At 34.4% G+C, this 24,077-nt stretch overlaps 1 protein-coding gene across 2 annotated transcripts in view; it reads left to right on the forward strand.

The window, feature by feature from the left end:
• Fam185a (family with sequence similarity 185 member A) overlaps positions 1-24,077 on the forward strand; it is a 49,176-nt gene that overhangs the window by 13,378 nt on the left and 11,721 nt on the right. For both annotated transcript variants that reach the window (XM_058585499.1, XM_046464104.2), the window contains exons 4-7: positions 53-191; positions 9,130-9,171; positions 18,167-18,262; positions 22,207-22,341. In XM_058585499.1, the coding sequence (XP_058441482.1) occupies positions 53-191; positions 9,130-9,171; positions 18,167-18,262; positions 22,207-22,341 (412 nt within the window). The remainder of the gene's footprint in view (positions 1-52; positions 192-9,129; positions 9,172-18,166; positions 18,263-22,206; positions 22,342-24,077) is intronic.

Genomic DNA, 24,077 nt, shown 5'->3' on the forward strand with positions numbered 1-24,077 from the left:
GTTTTTTCCAGTTTTTGTTTTATGATAAACTGATGAGTCTTTCTCTTAATAGACTGTGACCATAGATAAACTGCAGGGAAGTTCTGTTAATATATCTACTGAAGATGGTTTGCTGAAAGCCAAGTATCTTTATACAGAATCATCATTTCTGTCTTCTGCTGCTGGGGATATTGCATTAGGAAGTGTTCATGGTAAGCTGACAAAGATCTACCATATATTAGACTTTACACATAGCTTAAATTTTAAGAGATGAGGGTCTGTAGTTCAAGAAGGTTAGGAAACTGGCCTTCTAATTAATTGCAGACTAGCCATCTCTTAAAAATACAATGACTCATAACCTAGCTTAATGTTATTTTGACAAGAAATTGAAGATTATGCTGTTATATATGAAGCTACTCTGATTTTTAATGAATAGCCTTATAACAGAAAATGAGTAACAAAGATATGTATGCAGATGAAATATAAGCAGTATTAAATAAAGATGGGTTTTGAGTGATTCCTTTTAGTTATAATTGGAAAGCTAAAAGTTCATGAAACATTTGGGTAGAATCTAATTATAGGAACCCAGAGATACTGATTTTGGTTAAATGCTTTATGGGCATTTTTACTGATATCAAGTCCTCTCAGCATCCCCCCATTTCCAGTTTTCTTTGAGTATCCTCTCTCAATTTCTAAAACATATCTCTACAGACAAGCACTATTATTTAGTCAACATTTGTATTATTGAAAGAAAATGATAGAATGTAATGGTGAAGTAATATGGCAAAGGATATGATAGTGTTCAGTGTCACTCAGCCTGCCTTAAATTTCCACAGAGCAGAAGATTTAAATCCAGATGTGTTTTCCAAAATATATACAGGTAGAATTAAGAATCATTTATCTGGGGCTGGGGTTGTGACTCAGGGGTAGCATATGTGAGGCACTGGGTTCGATCCTTAGCACGACATAAAAATAATAAAAAAAAAGATATTGTGTTCATCTGTGACTAAAATATTTAATAAAGAATCATTTATCTCCGAGTACAATATATACATATCTGCTAAATGCCTTTTGGGCCGTATTCCAGGAAGTTTAGACTTGAACCTTTTTTTTTATTCTGTTATATATGACAATAGAATGTATTAAAGTTCATATTACACATATAGAGCACAATTTTTCATATCTCTGGTTGCACACAAAGTAGAGTCACACCATTTATGTCTTCATACATGTACTTAGGGTAATGATGTCCATGTCATTCCACCATCTTCCTACTCCCATGCCCCCTCCCTTCTCGTTCCAACCCTTTGCCCTATCTAGAGTAGGCTTGAACCTTTTCTATATATGGTCTACTAATTTCACTTCTGTACTAAAACTGAATATTGGTAGCTATATACGCTGGATAACTCCTCAGATTTTAATGAGTATAAGTTATTAGGTGGTAATAGAAACCATGGTTAGGGCTAGTCATGCTGTGAGGCAAACAGATAAGTAGTATTTTCAGTTTTAGAAAATAAAACTAAAAGAAGAGTATTTATATACTTGGAATAATTCTTGAGCCTTGAGCCTAATTTAATGACTAAGCCTCAACCATTCTTGCAAGGTTAAAATATTATTTTAGCCCAAAATAGCTTGAGCACAAGTGGAGCCTTAGTCAGATAAAACAAATGGTTTTGTTTACTTACTCATTTACTCTTTATTCAGTTGCACATTAGGTAGTTCTGGCAATTTGTAGCTTCATATTTTTAAAATAACTTATATAAGCATTACATTTATTTGTTAATTATAATTAAAACACTGCACCTAATATACTGAGTAGCTTTTAGTGAAAAACAATTCCTTATCAAATCAGATGTTGTTTAACATCCAAAGGAAAAACTATTCTCAGCACTGCTTTATACCACGTTTACATTAAATGCATTGATATGTGATTTCTTGCTTTAAGATGGATGAAAACTGAAATTGGGGTGGTTTATCACTGAGTACATGATAATAAAACAGGTATACTTTTTTGAGGCAGTCTTTTGAGGTCTGTTGATCACAACATAGCTGATATGTAAACATTTTTAGAGATAAGAGATCATTCTTTGGCTTTTGTAAAGCCTTTTAATATTTACTGATCTTTACTATTAAGTCAAATACATTTCCATATTGTGGTTTAAATCTAGGTCTTCTTTTGGACTGTTGTTTCACTTTGGGGTTCCTTGAAAGCACTCTGAGATGGGAATTAGAGTATAGCACATTTACTAGGGAGAGCTCTTGAAACCAATACCTGTAAAGGAAGGGACCCCAGTTTCCATGAGAGAAGTTGGACTATAACACAGTTTCAACAACCCTAAGAGGGAGCTCTGACGCTGGGGTGGTCCCTTAGAGTTGTCTGAAGTTGGAATGAGGGGAACTGGACTTCTACATCCCCAGTCATTAGATACTAGCTGCCCCGGGAAGGGGTATGATCTTGGGCCAAGATGGCTCTTTTTGGCTGAGGCAGTTCCCAGAGAGGACTGACAGCAAGGGATATCTGCCTACAATACTCCCAACAGCTAGGAAAATAAGCCTTCTGGTGTGAAGGGGGCTCTGCATAATCAATCACAGCCTCTGCTATAGTTAAATCTGTTTCTTCATTCAGCACATTTATTGACCATCTACTGTGTGCTGAATTTCCTAGCACCAGGGATGGAAAATAGAGCAAGAGATGGTATCTGAGTCCTCAAAGAACTCAGTGTCTAGTGGAAGGACTGAATGTCCTTTTTTGTTTTCTCAGTTACTACTGTCCCCATTGGGATACTACCTCCCACCTTATCTCCAATTGCCATCCATTGTCACCCTGCCTCAATGAAAAGCAATCATTTAACTGTTTCTCATAGCTCTTTTGTAATACTAGTGTAGAAGTGAGCAGGAGTAAGGGAAGGAAAAATGTGATCCAATTGCAATCTTAGAAAAGCTTCCATGTTGTTCATCCTTGCTTTCCCCATCTAGTCCTTGGTCTTCACTCTGTTTTTTATTTTTTCCGTATATACAAGTCATTTCTTAGTCATACCCTAGGCCTCAATTATTTTTTAAATCATCCTTCAGACAAGTCTAAATTTATTGCTCTCTCTTCCATGTCACCTCACTTTTCATTCTTATCCGAGGGATTCTATGAAAATACTGTTTAAGTTTGGAATTCAGGGGTGGGATGCATACAGAGGAGCATGCAAGGTTTTTAGTCCCTTGACTTGGTAGGTGAGAAGATTTAGAGGCATGGCTGGTGAAAGTAAATCCCTGTGTTCCAGCTCCTGGGTTTTGGTTGGGGATGGGGGATGTCTTCCAAGGATCTTCTCAAGCTGGAACTCTGAATATATATTTCAGTGAGTTCTTTGTTCTAATTGCTGGTGGTTAAAGAACACAAATTAGGCAAAGAAATTGGCTATATTTAAATAAGCTGGCATGGAATCTTAAAACTTGTTTTTATAGAATATATTGCTACTTCTAAACATCTTGATAAGCAGAAAACAAACTGAGAATTATATGCATTTAAAGACCTGCCTGTTCAGGATTTATTATTTTTAAAAAATATTTTTCGTTATAAATTGACACAATATTTTTATTTTGTTTATTTATTCTTATGTGGTGCTAAGGATTGAACCCAGTGCCTCACATGTGCTAGGCAAGCGCTCCACCACTGAGCCACAACCCCATCCCCCAGGATATAGTTTTGTTGGCTGCTTTTACTAAGGACAGTTTAAACTGATTTTTTTCCAGGTTGAGCTGAAAAACTCCAACATATAGATTTTTCAAAAGCCATTTTTATACAAATATGATGCAATAACTATCATCTTGGTAGATCTTATTTGGTAGATGATTTTGGAGCCCTTGTGCCAGTAGGTGGATGGGTGGTTGTTTGAAAGCAAACATGTAATGAGTGCTGTCAGCCAGCCTTGCTCATTTAATGGACAGTTGGCTGTTTACATATGAGAAAAACAAACTTAGAAATGTCTAATTATTTACCATTTGCTATAAATTAATTAGTAAAATAGCAAAGATTAGATGTAGCTTCTTGACTTTCTAAGGAGATGTTCTTAAATAGTATTCAAACAAATGTGGGCACATGGCCATGGTGAACTTTTTGATTGCACTAAAAATTCCATCATCACTTCAAGGGCTTCCTCAAGGCAGACAGATAGTAGCACTGGTACTGCTTCCATTGTGTTCTATGTTGTAATCTCCTTGAGATTTAGGACCATTTATTATTACCTTATGACATTTGAAAATGTGATTGCTCCTTAGTGTTCAATCTGCGTTCCATGGTGGCATTCAGGAACTAGACTCCTTCCATTAAAAAAAAAAAAATCCTATTATCTTAATTGTATGACTTCTAAGGCTTCCATGAGAGGAGGAAAGCATAAAATGTATTTCTCGTCAGCATTTTCCTCATTACTGGGCTCCCTCTAATCTCTCAGCACAGTTGGATGTTGATTTGCCATCAGTATTTGTCCTCAGCTCAGCCCCTTTGAGACACTCAGAGACTCAGGTCCTTCCCTACAGGGGATGTTTCCATTTTAGTTTGTGGCTGCCAAGGCTTCCATGAAGAGAGTGCATAGTAGAATCATGCAGGAAGTTTCAGGAACCAGGCCTACAAGTGCATACATTTCTTCTGCCCATATGCCTTTAGAAAGAATGTTTTCAAATGACTTTATCTAACTGCAGAGGCTGAGTGAGATATGTAATGTAGCTGGATTCGAAGGAAGGAAGGAGAGAAGCACACAAAACTTAATGGGCATAGGCACGTCTGTCTTACCTTATAGGTAAATTGCTCTTTTGCAAATGTCTACACATTCTTTTTCTTTCTACCTCTTTGATGTGGTATTCTCTAGGATTTCATATGTGTCCATTGTTTTTTCTTAACATTTGCCATCAGATGCATTTTTGAGTCTTAACTGTGCTTGCATATTGAAGATTCAAATCTTTATTTCTAGCCCTTTCAACTTAAACAGCCATCTGTCTGATGGACATAGCCCTTTGGATCTTCACCGGCATCTCAAACTCAACATTCTCAATTTCTCTTTTCTTCCCTTTCCTGCCTCCCAACCTCATCCATAAAGTGTCCTCCTTCTTTATTTCCATATGCGGGTTTTGATATCACCATGCACCTAAATCCCTATGCTATAAATTTGTGTCATCCTAAATTCCTCTCTCTCACCTCCTGTATCTAATCAATCACTAATTTTTAGGCAGGTTTTATGACTCACCTAAATATTTCTTCAATCTCTCCCATGCTTTTTCTTCTGATTTCTACTCGGAATTCTGTCTCACATTCTTCTAGTCTCTTGCTTTGAATCTAGCAGTAATTTTGCCTCCAATCTTACCTTCTTCAAATCCATTCTCCTCAGTGTAGCTACAGAAGTTCACTAGAAATACACATTAAACATGTCATTCTCTTACTCAAACCCTTTCCTACTGTCTTCAGTGATTGCTGACTTCCCTTTTCTGACCCTATGCCTTACCTTCCAGAATTAGTCTCACTTTTTCTTGTACCATTCTTAAGATGTTTTATACTTGATCAGAGCCTTCTATCATAGTGATCATGGTCATGCTGTTTTTATATTCTGCCCAAAATGCTTTCCAAGCTTTTTAAAAAAAATCTCAGTAAGTAATCTTTTAGTAATCCCAGCTGAAGCATCCTCACCTTATCTCTGGCTTTTCATTGACCTGTAAATTTTTGCCTAATTATAAATTCCTCAAGATCAAGGATTATGTTTTATTTGTCCTCACATTCTTGGCATTTAGCATTGTGGCTTGCAGATAGTAAAGCTTCCTTAAGTCTCCCCACTCCCTGTCCTCCCAACCCCCAAAAGATTTTAACCTTTAAAGATATTGATTGCTCTGTTTGGATTGTTAAGAGCATATGTGCTGCTTTAACCATGATCATATTTTTTTAATTGAAAAAAAATACACCATTGTCATTATTTTTAAATTGATTGTTCCTTATCGCCCCCCACCACCATCATGCTAGAATTAAGGGTTGCAAGGTAAGAAAAAAAATGCATATTTTCTCAAATACTAGGATTTGTGGAAAAGTTGTATAACTTGAGGGTAGTGTAAGCATACATAGCTATTACAGATAATGTAGTATCTTCTTTATTGGAAAGAAGGTTTTATTTCTCTCAGGTGATTTATTATATCCTGTGATTGGAGGTGAAATAGGTGTGACTAAAATATAGGAAATTTTGCCAATAATACCAATTTTTTATTTATATAATTCTAAATATTCTCATCTCACAAAATATTTGAGACAAGAGTTCATTTTGTGTATTCTGATGACTTTGGAATATTTATTTAGGGTAAAGACTTTCTAAATATTTGGTATGATTTGCAAATGTATTTATTTATTTATTTACTGCTTTATTTAGTATTTACGAAATATTTTGGAATATTCTTTTTTAACTGTATTTACAAATATTCCTTATTTCTTTTTATATATTTTTAGTTGTAGATGGACATAATAATTTTATCTTGTTTATTTATACTTTATATGGTATTGAGGATCAAACCCAGTGCTTCACACGTGCTAAGCAAGCACTCTACCACTAAGTCACAACCCTAGCCCATTCCTTATTTTTTTTTTTGTTCCACTGTGTCTTTATTGAATAGAACTGTATTCAAGAGAGATATTGTATGAAACTCTATAGATTCCACTATGATATGAATCAGTCTTCATTCTTTATAAACTTTTGTTTTCTAGTTCTAAGAATCATTTTCTTAAGACCCTATTACTATCATCAAAACTCCTAATGATTGGATTTTTGAGAAAGACCATATTTCCATTAAAAAAATAGTACATTCTTACTGATTCATTGATGACTAGTTTAGGACAATAAAGCTCCATTTCCTCGTGAATGGGTGAGTGGACTTACTAGATAAGTTGACTATAAAACTACATCATAGTTCTTCATTAATACTTAAAATTTTAAATATCAGGGGTATGAGATACCATCATTGATCTTTCTGGGGTCTTAGCAAAAAATTTTACAATCACCCTTCACTTCATTTTTAGGCCATGTTCTAGCAATAGCCTGGATTCACATTTTGTTTGGAAGCCATTCCAACTTCCAACTTCAAGTCATTATTAACTTTAGTATCTATTGCCATCTTGAGAGGCTAAATTGTTTTGAAGTCCAGGTCCTTTTTGGTTTAGTTTTAGTTTCTCTCTTGCATTTTCCTGTATGCAGCAAGGAAAAATAAATAGACAGCACTTCCAACACTTGACTTTGCTTAGAAATATTCTTAGCTAGAGCATTCAGTTAATTAGGCACATTCTGTACTTTCCACATTACCAAAGATGACAAGTGTTGCTAAGTTTCTACACTGCTTAGCAAGAATACTCCTTCCATTTTCAAACCCATTTTTCTCACTCCTTTTGAACCCTCAAGGGAAGCATACTAGATTTCTACTAAACTTGCTCAGGGCAAGTTAGTATTTCTCTATCATGCTCTTTTAACCCCTGCCTACTGCCAAGCTTAGGTTTATTATGACAGGACCCTATTTCAGGCATCAACATTTGTGATAGTTACTTCTGTAGCAAATAACCCCAATATATAGCTATTGAAAACAACAAACATGTCTTATTGGGTGGGTCAGGAATTTTGATGGGACTTAGCTGGGTCCTTTACCTCAAGATCTCTCACAAGTTTGTAATCAAGTCATCAGCTAGGGCTCTGAGCTCATTTGAATGTTCAACCAGGGGAGAATCTGCTTCCGTGCTTGTTCATGTGGTTGTTGGCAGGATTCAGTTCAGATCCTATTGGTTAGGGGACCCTTTGATTTCCTTGCCAAGTGGACTTCTTCCATAGGGCAGAGACAACATGATACCTGGCTTCAATAAGATTGAGAGAGGACTAGAAAAACAGAAGCCAGAATCTTCTTGTTACCTAAACTTGGAAGTGACATCCCATCACTTTTTCCCTATTCTCTTTTTTAAAAAGCAAATCAGTAAGTTCCAGCCTACATGTATAATCTTGGTGATTATACAAGAGCATGAATATCAGAGGCAGGGATTAGAAGTCATCTTAAAAGTATGATCTTTGCCCACTTTTGCTGTGATGATGAATCTATATTTATTAGGTCTGAATATTGGAAGAGAGTATACACACCAATGAAGTAATATTTACTTAACACATTTAACAAGATCTTCACAGCCTTATAACTTACTGAGTCTTAAATATTTTATGAACTTATGCATACAAATCATGTTTTTATTCCTAAACAAAGGTAGCCCTGTTCATATACTCACATGAAGTATGATAGAATGTTGGAAATATGGAAAGATTTTTGCAGTCAGGTACATGAAACAAGTGCCCTTTTTGGTTTTTTCCCCAGATATCAACAAGTGTTAGTATTAACAAAACATAAGCAATGAAATACTTTAAATTAATTCTGAGACAAAATTATTTATTTTTTCATGTAGTTTTGGAATTATATCAGAAGAGGTAATATTATTGCTTGCATCTTAAGGGAATTGAGCTTCTGACTCCAGAAGTACTTATATGTACACACCTTTGAAGAAAAATCCTGCTATTTTTGGTATTAGAGGAAAGTGGCTAGGAATGGTTGTAGTATCCTACACTTGTCCTGGAAAATGTATTTTCATTGAAAGAAAGAAGGCTTTGAAGCTTTTTTTGTTAGTTATGCCTCCGTGTATTCATTATTCCTATCCCAAACCACTTCAAGTTTTGGCCTCAAAACTACTTTAATCTCATAAACAGATGTGGCAACTGGCCTGATAAATAAAATTATTATTTCCATATGATATTTTAGTGTTACTTGTTTAGGATGAAAATTTGTAGTGAACACATTTGAGTAATCTTTTATTTATAGGCTTTAGAAATATAATTTTTCTCCATGTTGTCAGGAAGTGTGGTGGTTTGTTTTATAGTTATTCTATAAAAGCTTAAGGGTTGAGAGTGGGGGCAAAAGATTTGCATAGATGCTTAAAGCTAGATATTTCAGAACTATAACTAAATCTGGATCTGCAATATTAAGGAAAATTGCCAACAAAAATAACAGTGTTATCAAATAGCATTGTAGATTTTTCACTATGTTTTAGGATTCCATATAACATAATTTTTTCTAGATTGTCCCTAATAAAATTCTTTTTTTCTTTTTCTCTTTTAGGTAATATAATAATACAAAGTGAGACGGGTAACATCACCATAGGTATGTTCTGAGATACTAGTTGATAAATTTTGCCTGCTTCTTAAACTAGCTGTATTTTTCATGCTTTATTAAAGTCTAGAGTTTAGCTCATGAACCTGACATAATCCTGATATGTAAGTCAAATACAGGCAAACCCAGCATGACCTTGTCCACTCAGAGAGAATTACTTGAACTTGGTATTAAGTAATATAATACAAATTCTTTGAGTTCTTCAAATATCTACATTAAGTCTTAAAAGAAAGATAAATTACATAGCTGGGCCCCACATTGTGTTAACATTGGAAGACAACCCTGAGTATGCTATTAACTAATTAGACAACATGTGTTTATGAGTGCCTGCCATGTGTCAGGAATGTTTTTTAGGTACTGTTATGTATGTTGGTTAACAAGACACAGTCTCTGTGCCAGATACCATACCTTTTCTGAGTGGTAGGAAGAAAGATAATAAGTATGTAAACAACAAAAGGTAGTTTCAGATCAGGATAAGTGCAACAAAGAAGTAAAAAACCATAATGGGATAGAGATTACTTGGGGAAAAGAAAGCTACTTCACTTGGACAATCAGGGAGAGTTTGGGGAAGGGTTGTTTTAGCTAAGGCCACAATAATGGAAAAGAGTCTTGTAATATTCTGGATACAGAACACCCACCTAGAGGAAGAGCAAGTGAAAGCCTCAAAAATGGAATGAGTTTATCATTTTTGAAGTGTAGAGGAAGGGCTTGTGGGACAGAGGAAGGAGATGAAGTAAGAAAGACTAGACCTTAGAACATTGTAGACTTGGTAAGAGCCAGGAGTTCATTACAGAAGTTCATTATAGGAGTTACAACAGGCTGTTAGTACAGGACTGATCTAATTTACACTTAAAAGGGGCCACCTAGGGGTTGGGGCTGGGGCTCATTAGCATGCATGAGGCACTGGGGTCCATCCTCACCACCACATAAAAATAAAATAAAGATGTGTCCACCAAAAACTAAAAAATATATATATTTTTTAAAAGAGAAACAACCTAGCTGGTATTTTATAATGTACCAGAGTGGGCAGAAGTGAAAGCAGACCACTAAAACACAGTTTGTTGATCCATTCTCCTGTGGATGGACAGTTGGGCTGTTTTTAACTTTTGGCAACTGTCAATAAAGCTGCAGTGAACATTCTCAGAGTAGTCATTTTATGGAGAGAGAGAGATCCTTCTACTTAGGTAAATACTTAGGAATGGAATGGATGGGTTGAATAGTTCTGTATATGTTTAATTTTGTGATTTGATAAATAACTTGAACATTTTCCAAAGTTCCATTTTACAGTCTTATGAAAAGTGCATGGGCTGGGCATGGTGGCACATACCTGTAATCCCAGCAGCTTGGGAGGCTGAGACTGGAGGATCACGAGTTCAAAACCAGCCTCTGCAACAGCAAGGCACTAAGCAACTCAGTGGAACCTGTCTCTAAATAAAATACAAATAGGGCTGGGGATGTGGCTCAGTGGTCAAGTACCCCTGAGTTCAATCCCCAGTACCTCTGACCAAAAAAAAAAAAAAAAGTGCATGAGAAGTCTATTTGCTCCATATCCTCACCAACATTTATTATTGTCAGTATTTTAAATTGTACCCATTCTGAGGTACATATAGTGGTATTAATATCTCTGGTATTAATTTCTTTTTTTTTTTAAACTTTTTTTTTAAAAGAGAAAGTGAGAGAGGGAGAGAGAGAATTTTTTAATATTTATTTATTTATTTTTTTAGTTCTCGGCGGACACAACATCTTTGTTTGTATGTGGTGCTGAGGATCGAACCTGGGCCGCACGCATGCCAGGCGAGCGCGCTACTGCTTGAGCCACATCCCCAGCCCTGGTATTAATTTCATATCCCTAATGACTTTTGATGATCAGCACTTTTGCAGATACTAATAGTCATTAGTATATCTTCCTCTGTGAAGTTTTTTATTCATATCTCTTTGCTTATTTGCCTTATTATTGAGTTGTAGTAGTTCTTTATAAATGCCAAGTACAACTACTGTTTTGTGTTAGGGTCTGTAAACAAGTTGGGATGGCACCTGGCATTTTGCCAGGGTTTGTGAGGTGGCGCCAGCGAGCCATTAAGTGTGGAGATTCCTTATTGGTTGACTGCTGTATCTAGTTTATGTTAATTAAGATAAGCTGTGTGGAATGTATATATACCCCTCCTGTCCTACAATAAATGGCTCCCACTCCTGCTGTATCAATCTACACAAGTTCCTCGTCACCCCCCTCCCCGCCCCCCCCAGTTATTTTGCTGCAGCCAGACTGCGGCAGTTTTGTTAATATTTTCTCTCAGTTTGTGACTTGCCTATTCATTTTCTCTCTTTTTAAACTTCATTTATTTAGTTTTGGTATTGGGGTTTGAACCCAGGGGTGCTACATCTCCAGCCTTTTTGATTTTTGACACAGAGTCTTGCTAAGTTACCTAGGCTGGTCTTGAATTTACAATCCTCCTGTATCAGTATCCTCAAGTTTTGGGGATTACAGACCTGCACCACTGTGACCAGATTTTCCTTCTTTCCCTCCTTCCTTTCTTCCTGCTTTCTTTCCTTCTTTCCTCCCTTCCTCCCTTCCTTTCTTTCTCTTCCTCTTCATCTTTCCCTTCCCTTCCCTTCCCTTCTCTTCCCTTCTGTACAGGGGACTGAACCCAGGGGTGCTTAACCACTAAGCCAAAAACCAAGCCCTTTTTATTTTATTTTATTTTTTTTTTTTTTGAGACAGGGTCTCACTGAGTTGCTGAGGCTGGCTTTGAACCTGCTTTCCTCCTGCCTCAGCCTCCTGAGAGGCTTAATTTTCTTAATGGTATATTTTGATGAGAATATTTGAATTTTAATGAAGTCTAATTTACCAGTTATTTTTATTCATCCTAAGAAATCTCTGTCTTCCTTCAAATGTGAAAATATTTTCCTGTTTTCTTATAGCAGCTTTAAATTTATTGCTTTCACCTTGATACATTTCTAATTTTTGTGTTTAATGTGAGTTAGGAGTCAAGGTGTTTTTTTTTTTTTTTTTCCTACACAGATAGCTAGATGTTATATCACCATTTGTTGAAAAAAACTTCCTTTCTCAGCATCTTGGTCTAAAATCAAAAGACTGTATATGTGTGGACCTATTCCTGATCTCTCATTCCTAAGTCATTGATTTATTTGTTGAGCCCTAGGCTGGTGCTACAATACCTTGATTACTATAGCTTTAAAATAGGAAGTCTCTAAATCAGGTAATTGAAGTCTTTCAAACTTATTATTTGGATTTGTAGGTTCTATGATTTTCCAGTCAGTTTCTACCAAAAAAAAAAAAAAAATCCAATTCTGATTATGATTGTACTAAATCACTGAATCTGTTGATCAATTTGGAGAGAACTGATCCTCATTAACATTGAGTGTTTCCATTCATGAAAATGGTATAACTCTCCATTTATTTATATATTCTTTAGTTTTTCTCAACATTGTTTTATAACTTTTAGTGCAGAGATCTAGCACACCTTTTGTTCAATTTGTTTTTGATATTACTATAAATAGAATTTAACATTTTTGTTTTTTTAATCATCTGCTGCTAGTATATGAAAATACAACTGATTTTTAATACATGGACCTTGTACCTTGTAACCTTGCTAACTACATTCACCCATTAAGTGGCTTTCTAGAATATAGATTCCTTTTCTATATAAACAATCATTTTGCGTATAAACAAAAATAGTCGTATCTCTTTCTTTCCAATATGTAATTCTTTTATTTCTTTTTCTTGCCCTATCAGGTTAGCTAGGACCTTCTAGTACAATGTTGAATAGTGGTAGTAAGAGTTGGATTTTTTTTTCTTGCTGTGAATCCTTATCCCCATATTGGGGGGAAAGCATTCAATATTTTATCATCAATTGTCAGTTATAGACTTTTAAAAAATTTTACCAGATTTTAAGAAAGTTATCCTTTATTTATTCCCAGTTTTCTATAAGATTATTTTCCCTTTCCTTTATCATGAATGGGTGTTGAATTTTGTCAAATAATTTTTTTTCATGTTTATTAAAGGGATCATGTGATTTTTCTCCTTTAGTCTATTTATATGACTTAATACACTGATTTTTTTCTAAAAAAAATCTGTACACATTATTTAGTGCCTATGTTGCAATCACTGAGCTAACCACATTACAATGTAATTTTTAAAAATATTTTGTAGTTGTTAATGGACCTTTATTTGATTTATTTGTTTGTGGTGCTGAGAATCAAACCCAGTGCCTGATGCATACTAGGCAAAGTACGCTCCCACTGAACCACAACCCCAGCCCCCTACAATATAATTTTTTAAAAACTTTTTTCATCTTAAGTGAGGCATAACTGACCAATCTGTGTATATTTAAAATATATAATGTGATGATTTGATACATATATATAGTTAAATGATTACCACAATCAAATTGTTAACATCTGTCACCTCACTCAGTTACTATTTGTGTGTGTGTGTGTGTGTGTGTGTCTGTCTGTGTGGTGAGACTATTTAAGATCTATTTTCATAGAAAATCTCAAGTATACAGTACAGTATTATTATTTACTGTAGTCATTATGCTGTATATTAGATCCACAGAACTAACTCAGCTTCTAAGTGAAAGTTTGTACCATTTGACCAATATCTTCCCATTTCTCCTTTCCCCCGGTAACTGTCATTCTACTTTGTTTCTATGACTTCAACTTTTTTAGATTGTATATAAAAGTGAGATTAAGCAGAGTTTGTTTTTCTATGTCTAATTTTATTAGTATGATGACCTCAGAGCTCATCCATGTTGTCACAAATGCAGGATTTCTTTTTTATGGATTTCTTTTTTATACATATACCATAATTATTTATCCATCTATCCACTGATGGATACTTAAGTTATTTACATGTCTTAGCTTTTGTGAATAAAGCTGTAATGAATGTAGGAGTATAAATATATTTTTGAGGTACTGATTTCATTTGCTTTAGATATATACCCAGAAGAATAACAAAAGTAGTATGGTATAGACTTTCTTACATCCACATATATTACAAATCCCATAAAACAATTTGCTTTGTATTGTCTCACCTACTTGGAAGAATTTCAGGAAAATAATTTTTTATATTTACCTATTTATATTTTCTATTATATTAGTTACTATTTCCAGTGATTTTCAATTCTTCCTTAAAAAGATGAATTTATAACATAATTTTTTAAATACTGGTTGAGACTACTGATCCAAAATGCTTGGGAGCAGAAGTGTTTCAGATTTTGTATTTCTTCAGATTTTGGAATATTTGCACATATATAATATATTATCTTGAGGATAAGACCCACCTTCAAACACAAAATTTATAAATATATATATATATATATATGAAACATACACACACACAGTCCTTACCACATAACTGAAGGTAATTCTGTACAGTGTTTTTTAGTGCAGTTACATTTTGACTGCATCCCATTGCATAAGATAAGGTATGGAATATTTTACATATGGAATCATTTGGCCTCAAAATTTTCAGGTTTTGGATTTTGGAGTCTTAGATTAGGGATACTTAATCTATGTAATGCCTTCCTTGTGGAACATGAGGCCATCTTCCAATTAAAATGAGTTAGCACAAGAAAGCAGAGTTGATAGTAAATAATGGTGGGGTAGGAGTGCTAATAGAGTCGATTGTGAAACTTTACTTTTTCTGCTATGTATTCCCTCTTTTCTGACAATGAAAGGCATTGTCAGAAGATATATAATGATAATCATGTCTTTAAAAAAGCACACGAGTGTGTGTGTGTGTGTGTGTGTGTTTTATGTGCCTCTCATTAACTCAGCCTCCTATTTGCTCCCTTCCTGATATAGAATACCTGGAGAGGAGGTCAATTTAAAAAACTTAAATTTTGCCTTTACAACCCCTATGTCCTGTATATAAAGGTTGTTTCTTGTCCTTGCAATTAGTATAGATTTCTAAATGTATGAATCAGGTTGCAGAAATCAGGAACTATATTTTGGTTGTTCTTTTATATTTTGAAACTTCATGTAAAATTATAAAAATTAAGAACTCTTTGAACATGCTGGAGGAATTTTGAGAGAGTTCTTCAGTAAGCTGAAGGAAAACAGCAAAATTTAGAACTTTAGCCTTTCAAGCATAATTGCTATTTTTCTTCTGTTAACAAAATATATATTACAAATATCTGTTTCTTTGGTATGTGTAATGTTAAGCTGGTGGTTGACATCAGTATGTTCCTTTTGTATATATAATTTTCCAGGAAAACTTGATGGTCTCTGTCAGACCCACAAGGTCTTTGCCCAGAATTATAATAATAGATACTTTTCTGTGGAAGACTACTTTTTCCTATTAGTGTCCAAACTAGCAATTTCTGTTCACTGCATATTTCCCTTAAGGTTTTCTCCAAGATCTATACAACTTCTCCACTGTATGAATCTCAAAAGAAATTCTGTAGAGTAAACCTTAATTTTACTCTTAATAATTAATTTTAATTACAGTGATTTGTATTGTAAACAAGAAAAATAGGGGTTATTTTTCTGTCTAATCTTTAAATGTCATTTTTGCTTTCTCTTTTCAAAACACATCTACAGTTTTAATTTATTTTTTGACAGCCTCCAGGGGGTAAGCCATTATCAGAGTTCAAGACTGATAACATAAAGATATAATTACTTTGTGACTTAGGATGTAATTTAGTTGTTTATTTCTCATTTGGGATAAAGGGGAAAAATGGAAAAGTGTTGTTTATGAACCACATAAAAATCTTGTGACTCCCCTTCCCCCCACCACCACCACAAAGGAAGCAAGAAAAATCAAACTAATGCTTGTTCAGCTTAGGATAATATACACATTGTGTAGTCCACTTTTTTTAAAAAACCATAATGTATTTTTACTTGGCTTCTTTTATGATGCAGTAAGAGTAAAATCTCTTACTGGAGTTTCTGTTGGTATTATCAAAGCAGTGAGATATGCACCTTTGTCTGGCTATTTTATGTTCTTGATCTAGCAGTTAATTTTCTAATGTTAGTGATTACTTTTGACACTTGAAAATTTAATAAATTGTGTCTGATAAAAGGCAATTTTTAGTATAATAAATTGGAGACAAATTATAATAAATGATCTTGGTGCTAGATTTTGAACAGTTTATTCCAAAGTTACTATTTTTGTTTGGAGTCACTTAAAATTTTATAAAGAAAAACCTTGACTCCTTTGTGGATACACAAATGTTTTCTCTCCACATTTTATAAAAAGTGCATTTTTCAACAAAATTTTCCCCACACTCCCTACTTTGCTTCAACTTTAAAGTAATAAGAATTCCTGATGAAACGTGCTTTTAAAATAGGCTTATCCAAAAAGAATATGCTATGGCCTTCTCAGGACAGTCAAATAGAATATTAAGGCTCAGTTGCTGTGGGAGAAGAGGAGGAAGGAGGAGCCAATTGCATTGATTGAAGTCTTCAGGTCATTCTTTTACTTCATCTCTGACTCTGTTGGTTCCCCTTGAACTAAAATATTGGCTGATTGAAAATGGAGTCATTGACAACACAGAGAAATTTGAGTATGGAGATTCCTTAGAAAACTCAGAATGGAACCACCATTTGACCCAGCTATCCCACTCCTCTATCTATTCGCAAAGTACTTAAAATTGGCATACTATAGTGATGCACCCACATCAATATTTATAGCAGCTCAATTCACAATAGCTAAACTATGGAAGCAACCTAGATGCCCTTCAATAAATGAATGGATAAAGAAACTATAGTATATATACACAATGGAATATTACTCAGCATTAAAAGAGAATAAAATTATGGCATTTGCAAGTAATTGAATGGAGTTGGAGATGCTTCATGCTAAGCAAAGTAAGCCAATCCCAAAAAAACAAAGGCCGAATGTTTTCTCTGATAAGTGGATGCTGATCCATCATGGGGGAGGAGGGCATGGGAAGGATGGAGGAACTCTAGATTGGGCAAAGGGGAGGGTGGAGTGGAGAGGGGGCATGGGGCAGGAAAGATGGTGGAATGAGACGGACATCATTACCCTAGGTACATGTATGATTGCACAAATGGTGTGACTCTATCGTGTACAACCAGAGAAATGAAAATTTGTACCCCATTTGTGTACAATGAATCGAAATGCATTCTGCTGTCATGTAAAACTAATTAGAACAATTTTTTTAGAAAAGGATTATCAGAACTAGCTTATTTATTATTTTCTTACCTTGACTTAAAGATATATATTTCAATTCCAGAAACTTGGAAAGAAATATTAGATAAAAATAAGCTTTACTCTTTAGTGATCACGCTAAGAAATGTAGTAAACCTTATGTGTCATAAGATTTTTTTTTCCTCAGTACTAGACATTGAACTCAAGTACTCAACCACTGAGCCACATCCCAAGCCATATTTTGTATTTTATTTAGAGGTAGGGTCTCACTGAGTTGCTTAGGGCCTTACTCAAGTTGTTGAGGCTGTCTTTGAACTTACAATCCTCCTGCCTCAACCCTTCCATGCCAGGCATGTCATAAGTTTTTGCTATTAGGAGCACTTTTTAGTACCACAGATTTGATAAAAGGGAATTGTGAGACATTTTGATTTTCATTTACTTTATTACTGCTTACATGTGACTATATATGAGGTAGAATTCTTGGCAAATTCTGCAAGTTTACTAAATATATCAATATGATAATAAATGAAATAGACTAATGATGTTTAATGATCTTGGCTGTCAAGGATCCATTGTTTACATACTGTCCTTCCTCTGATGAAGTTATAGAGTAAATGTCTAGAGATAAGTTATTGAGGTTACTATAGATATATTTTGTTATTGTCTGGATATAGACTTCTGGATTTTTGATACTATTTACATTTTTATGAAAATGATGGCATTGTTATGAGGAAAATATAAAACCTTATAAGATTCTTAACTTCTATTCTAACATCAAAGCAGTCTTTTATTTCAAGTTTATACCATTCACTCGTATAACAATAATTACACTTACAGTGTTTTCTTCCTCAGACTCATCCTCAGGATGTCTAAGAGCCTCAACTCATCAGGGTGCTATCGATGTCTATGTCAGCCAGCTGGGGAAGGTGGAATTGAAATCTCACAAAGGTTAGCCAACTGGATCATTTATATTGATATGTGGTATAAATTTAGATTTTATGGAACACTGAGGAAACTGATGGTCATATTACCTATATTGGCAGAGTGACTTCAGGAAACTTTCTTCTGATAGCATCTTAAATGCCTGTCTTCTAGCTCTCAAAACCAATAATCTTTATAAATCTGGGGACAGACGACCATGAAGATTGTCTTTCCTACTTGTAGGACAAAATATGTAATATTTTGACTGTCTATTGTAGAATTTTTAGTGTTATTATGTGGGTCTTTCCATTTTTTTTGTGGGGGAAGATACTGGGGCCCTATTTTGTATTTTATTTAGAGACAGGGTCTCACTGAGCTGCTCAGTGCCTTGCTTTTTTGCTGAGGCTGGCTTTGAACTCATGATCCTCCTGCCTCAGCCTCGAGATGTTGGGATTACAGATGTGCGCCACTGTGCCCCACTTTCTGTTTAGTTTTATGTCTAAAATAGAATATTCTTTGGAGGGAAAATGCTCTCATATATTGAAAGCTTTCCTACCAGCCTGTAAGAGGACCTACTCAGGCTATCACTATAGAGTAACAGTTTGCAAAGTGTGACCCTGAAATAAATCTTACCAGGAAGATCCTGTAAAGCCATTAAATGAGTTTCTTCAAGTATCAAGATATATGATGTTCCTCTCTACATAATTTAATTTCTTATACTTATAAGTCACTTATTTTAAGAGATCAAGTTTTTCATTAAAATGGTATACTTTTTATTCATATGAAAGCTAATTATCAGTTTATGTGTGTCTGTGTGCACATGCATACACATATGCACAGTGACAAGTGACTTGTGTGGACATGGTGACAAGTGGCTCAGCAACAGAGGCCAAAGTGGCCTTGGTACAGAAAAAGTTAAGAGCTATATTAAAAAATTAAAGTCTAGAAGCTCTTGTATATTGATCTGAACAGGACTAACGGTATAACAAGAAAAGTATTTCTCTAGAGACTGTTTTCTTGCTATTAGTAATTTCTCTGCCAGGTTCGTTCAAGTTTTCATTCAACTAGGCTTTCTTGTCAGAGTATCAGAGTAGAGCTACCAAGCACAGAAGTTCAAAACTGAAGTTATTTCTGACACAGAGGTGTGATTTCTCACACCATAATATACTATTTTAAAGAAATATATAATTTTTTTTAAAATAGTATATTATCATGTCCTCAGTAAACTATGAAAAGCTTCAATAATACTATTGGAGTAAATTGTAGATACCTCATTAGTAATATAATTTTACTCTCTTATGAAGACCCAAAGGGGGACAAATCATACCATTAATGTAACTAGTAACATAGTAAAAAACAATACATGTAATAAGAATTGTAATGTATTCCGCTATTGTATATTTTAAAAAATAAAATCAATAAAAAAACAAACAAATAAAGTTTTAAATAATCTGTTTGTATGTGAAGGTTATTTCTTCTTTTGTGTGGTGGTCAAAAAAGGGAAACAAAACAAAAACTTTGGAATTTTTGGAGATTATTAATCTTCATCTATTTAAAATACTTCTTAGTATTATTTAGAATGTCATTCCAGCAGCCTATTGAAATAGCATATGATGTTGTAAAATTTGATTTGGATTACAATTTTGTGTTTTCTCCTTCTGGGACCACATTACTGGAAGAAACTTAAAGAAAGATAAATGGAAACAAAGATTTATATCTTCTGATTTCTTAATTTTCATTATACTTGGGAATAGTAACTTTTTAGAGTAATGGAAAGTTTGTCAGGATCTGTTGATTAATGGTTAGTAAAGACATCTGGAATCCATTCCAAGCTCTGCCACTGACTTGCTGAAGGGTTCAGAGCCAGCCATATGAATCTCTTAGGTCTTCATCATTTTGCCATATGAGAAGTAAAAATGTTACAAATGCTTGTTTTCTCTCTCCTTGTGAAAGTGAATATGGTGAAATTTATTCAGAAAGGCAGTTTGAGTTTGGGCTTGGGAGTCAGCCCTACATCTGAGGACTGATTTTTCTGCCAAACATGTTGTCCTTAGGAAAATCACTCATTTTTATGTAGTATGCCTTCAGTAAGTGGCATTTATTAGTATGAGTTTGCTTTTGAATTTTTAAGAGGATAGTATTGATGTCAGTAACCATGCAGAAGTTTGCAAGGTAAAAAGAGGTTGATTCCTAACAAGAGCTCTCCTTTCTGAAAAAGATAGTGTTAAAGATGGGAACACTGGAACACATTCAAGGCCTTAGAAGCCATTCACAAACAGAGGCAGTTTTGGTAGTGGCGGGTTTTGTTTTCAAAGATGTGAAGGGAGATAGGGATAGAACAGTTTGCTTAAACATTTGATAGACTTAAGATCATGTTCGTGTAAAAACAGAAAAGAGTGTTCTTATGTTCTTAAAATTTTTGTATTTGATATATTTAGAGGCATAAAATCCTAGAAAAAAAGTATTTAAATTCATGATTTTCTACTTCTAAAAATAGGTTTGGGGAAAAAAAAAGGTTTGAGGGCCTGGCACTGTGGTACATTCCTGTAATGCCAGCAACTGAGGAGGCTGAGGCAGGAGGGTCTCAAGTTCAAAGCCAGCCTCAGCAACTTAGAGAGAGGTCCTAAGCAATTCAAATAAAATAATAATAAAAAGGGCTGGGGATGTTGCTCAGTGGTTTAAGCACCTTGGGTTCAATCCACATCCCTTCCCCCAAAATAGGTTTGATAGGAAAACATATCATCTTCTATTCATCCTCAAATTTTCCAGGTTTGTTTTTGTTTTGTTTCTTAAGTCGTCAAATTTGTTGTCATGAGAAATCTCCTGTCAGTGTTTATATTTGAACCCCAGAAAGCAACTTATTTTTTAATAAACTAGATATAGTGATATGTTTAGTTCCTTAGTTTTTCTGAGGAATAAATATGAGAGTTTATCAGCCAAACTTCCAGCTCTAGTTAGGAAGACTAAGGAGATACCAGTTACTTTAGGCAATGCAAGCAGATGTTAAGCAGACTAGAAGGAAAACTCAGACCCATAAATAAATACATGCTAAAAGGTGTCTTTTCAGCATTCACAGTGTATATCATCTGACAGTTCACAGAGATGGGGTTAATGCTTTATGGTAGAGGACTCTTTATTTGATGAGAAACAAGAGAAAGAAACTTATGATACAGGAGTGTACTGGTAAATTTGTACTGCAACCTACATAATTGTTTTGAAAAATGACTCCATAGCTCTAACAGAGTTTTTTTTTTTTTTTTTTTACTCCTTAAAGAGTTTGAATTATCAGATTGTACTGAATATAGAGTATCAGGCCTCAGATACTCAAAAGTCTGTGATCCACTAAAATAAATAAATAAATAAATAATAATAATCCCTTTTCCTTTTGTTGTTATTTTCCCTTCACACAGTAGGCACGGTGTTAGTTTCTGGTTGTGGTCTTGTAATACGATAAAGTTGCAGTGTGTAAAATATCAGGGGTTGAAAGATGGGCTTTGTAGTCATTTAACTGGATATGTGTTCCAACAGTAGAATATGAGACCTTGAGCAAGTCCTCATATGTAAAATTGTGAGTATGATAGTACCTCATAAATTTCATGTGGATAGTAAGTGTCTGGCTCTTAGTAAATGCTTTAACTAATAGTAAATCCTATCTATAAGCTACATGTGTAGCAATCTACTCACTTTTCTAATATCAGATGAATTGGGTAGGGCTATTGGCAAAAAAAGAACCAATAGTTTATAATGTTCCTAATACCTCATACTCTTGACAGAGTTACTATGAATGCCTTGAGAGTAAGGGAACTTTGATCTCTTGGGAGTAAAGACAAGGCACTGCTATTTGAATAAATGTGCTGAGGAGTAAAAACATAGTATAAGGAGCAATCCTAACCTTGTTCAATCTAATTTATAATGGATTCTGGTACTTAGATTGCTTTGGACTAATAAGCTCTCCTTTAAATTTATCACAGGTTCTGTTATTGTGAAGGTACCATCTTCTCTTCAAGCTCATTTACAATTATCAGGGAAAGAAATCGATGTGAGCCCAGAAATCTGTGTTCAGGAAATGGCTGAAGCTCATAAGGATGATGGTGTAATAATTACTGGTAAGGAGGATGCATTTTACCATGTGTGAATACTCATTTTCTATACATAAGTAGAAATGTGGTATAGTTAGCCACAATTTTATTCTTTTCCATTGTCACATTCTAATGTTGAACACCTTTTTCTTTCTGTTGCTTATCAGTAACATGGTGAAGACATTTTGTTGAAAAGAACTCATTAAATCATTTAGGAACACTCATTAGTCCTGTCCTTGGATAAAATGGATTTAAATTTTTTTATGGAACAGCTGTTTTCTAATTCTTAAACTTGAAAATCAATTAAAAACATATATTATAATGTAAGACTTAAAGCTAACTTTGCTTGATTCAAGAAAAATAATTTGGTTTGTTATGCATATTATAAATTTCCTATTTTAATATAGCAAATTATTAATCCTATAAATGTAAATAATTTTGTATATTTTTCATTATAGTTAGCTGCACTGATGGCCAATGCAATTTTTTAAATGTTTGTTGTATAAATGGATACAAAAATTCATGATGGTGAAATTTTATTTTAAATTCTATCAGAATGGCATCAAAAAGGATTTGAAATTTAACTGTGTGCATGGGCATACCCTATGTGCTTAACCATGAGGGACTAACTAGAAAAACGAATGTTTGTATATGTGCTGAGGTGGGTACGGTCTTCATAAGATCAAGTTTCAGTTTTAAATGTTCATTTTATATGTCATGAAAGTTAAGAAGTAGTTTTGTTAAAATAATAAAATATTAAGAAAAGCATAAAGGGATAAAAATAATACCTGTATATATTTTTAGATCTGACTCAATGACTAATGAACAGGCTCTTAGTTACATAATGAAAATTTGATGAGAATCTGAATGTATCAAACAGTAATTCAGGAGAAAGAATACAGTTGGCCTGGTCTTTTCAGAGCTATCTTATACTCAGTAAACAGACTTTCAACAAATTTGGTTGAAGGACAAGGTTAATGAATGCAATGAGAAGATACATACTTACTTCAATGGTTATTATGAAACTGCTTGGCTTATTTAGATGTTTGTTTGTGTTATTTGTTATGTCTTACACTCTGATCTCTATTTACATCAGGAAGAACCAAATTGCAGAAGAAATTTTATTTCCTGCTCATGGTGCAAAAATCTAGATACTGACCTACAGAGTCTACTATGGGATTGGGCACCAGATAGATCTGTGTGTTGTCTCTGATACTAGATAAATCCATTAGAGTGACAATGTACAGAGACCCCAGGTAAAGACAGCAGCATTCTGTCTTGCAGCGAGCCGTATAAATTAGTGACTGGATTTAAAACAAACTCTCCTAGTTTGATTCTTAAAGGTCACAGGCCTTTTTTATCAAGTAGATGAAATACTTTTAAGAGACTTTGAAAGTGAAATACTTAAAAGAGACATTGGGTTTCTTCTTCTTCTTCTTCTTCTTCTTTTTTTTTTTTTTAGGGTTTGTATGTGGGAGAGTGTGTGGGTGTATAGATTTCCATTCTGAAACCTAATTTTAGAAATAATGGGCAGCTTCAGTGTACATTGTTACTATAAGCCCCTGAGCTCAGCTCATCTAGGCCTTCCTCATAGATCCTACAAGGCAGAGAAACAGAAATATTACCCTTATTGCTAAGAAGTCTGGACTTAATCTGTAGCATAAGTATGATTTCTGCAAGAAGCCATGCCAGTAAAATTTAGTCCCTCAGACTCAAGCTCCCCAAAGGGTTTTGATATATCAACCCTATAATTGTTTTTGATT

This window comes from Marmota monax, unplaced genomic scaffold (genome assembly GCF_021218885.2).
Source record: "Marmota monax isolate L192 unplaced genomic scaffold, Marmota_monax_Labrador192_F-V1.1 WCK01_AAM20220418_F8-fsc00065, whole genome shotgun sequence".
Taxonomy (NCBI): Eukaryota; Metazoa; Chordata; class Mammalia; order Rodentia; family Sciuridae; genus Marmota; species Marmota monax.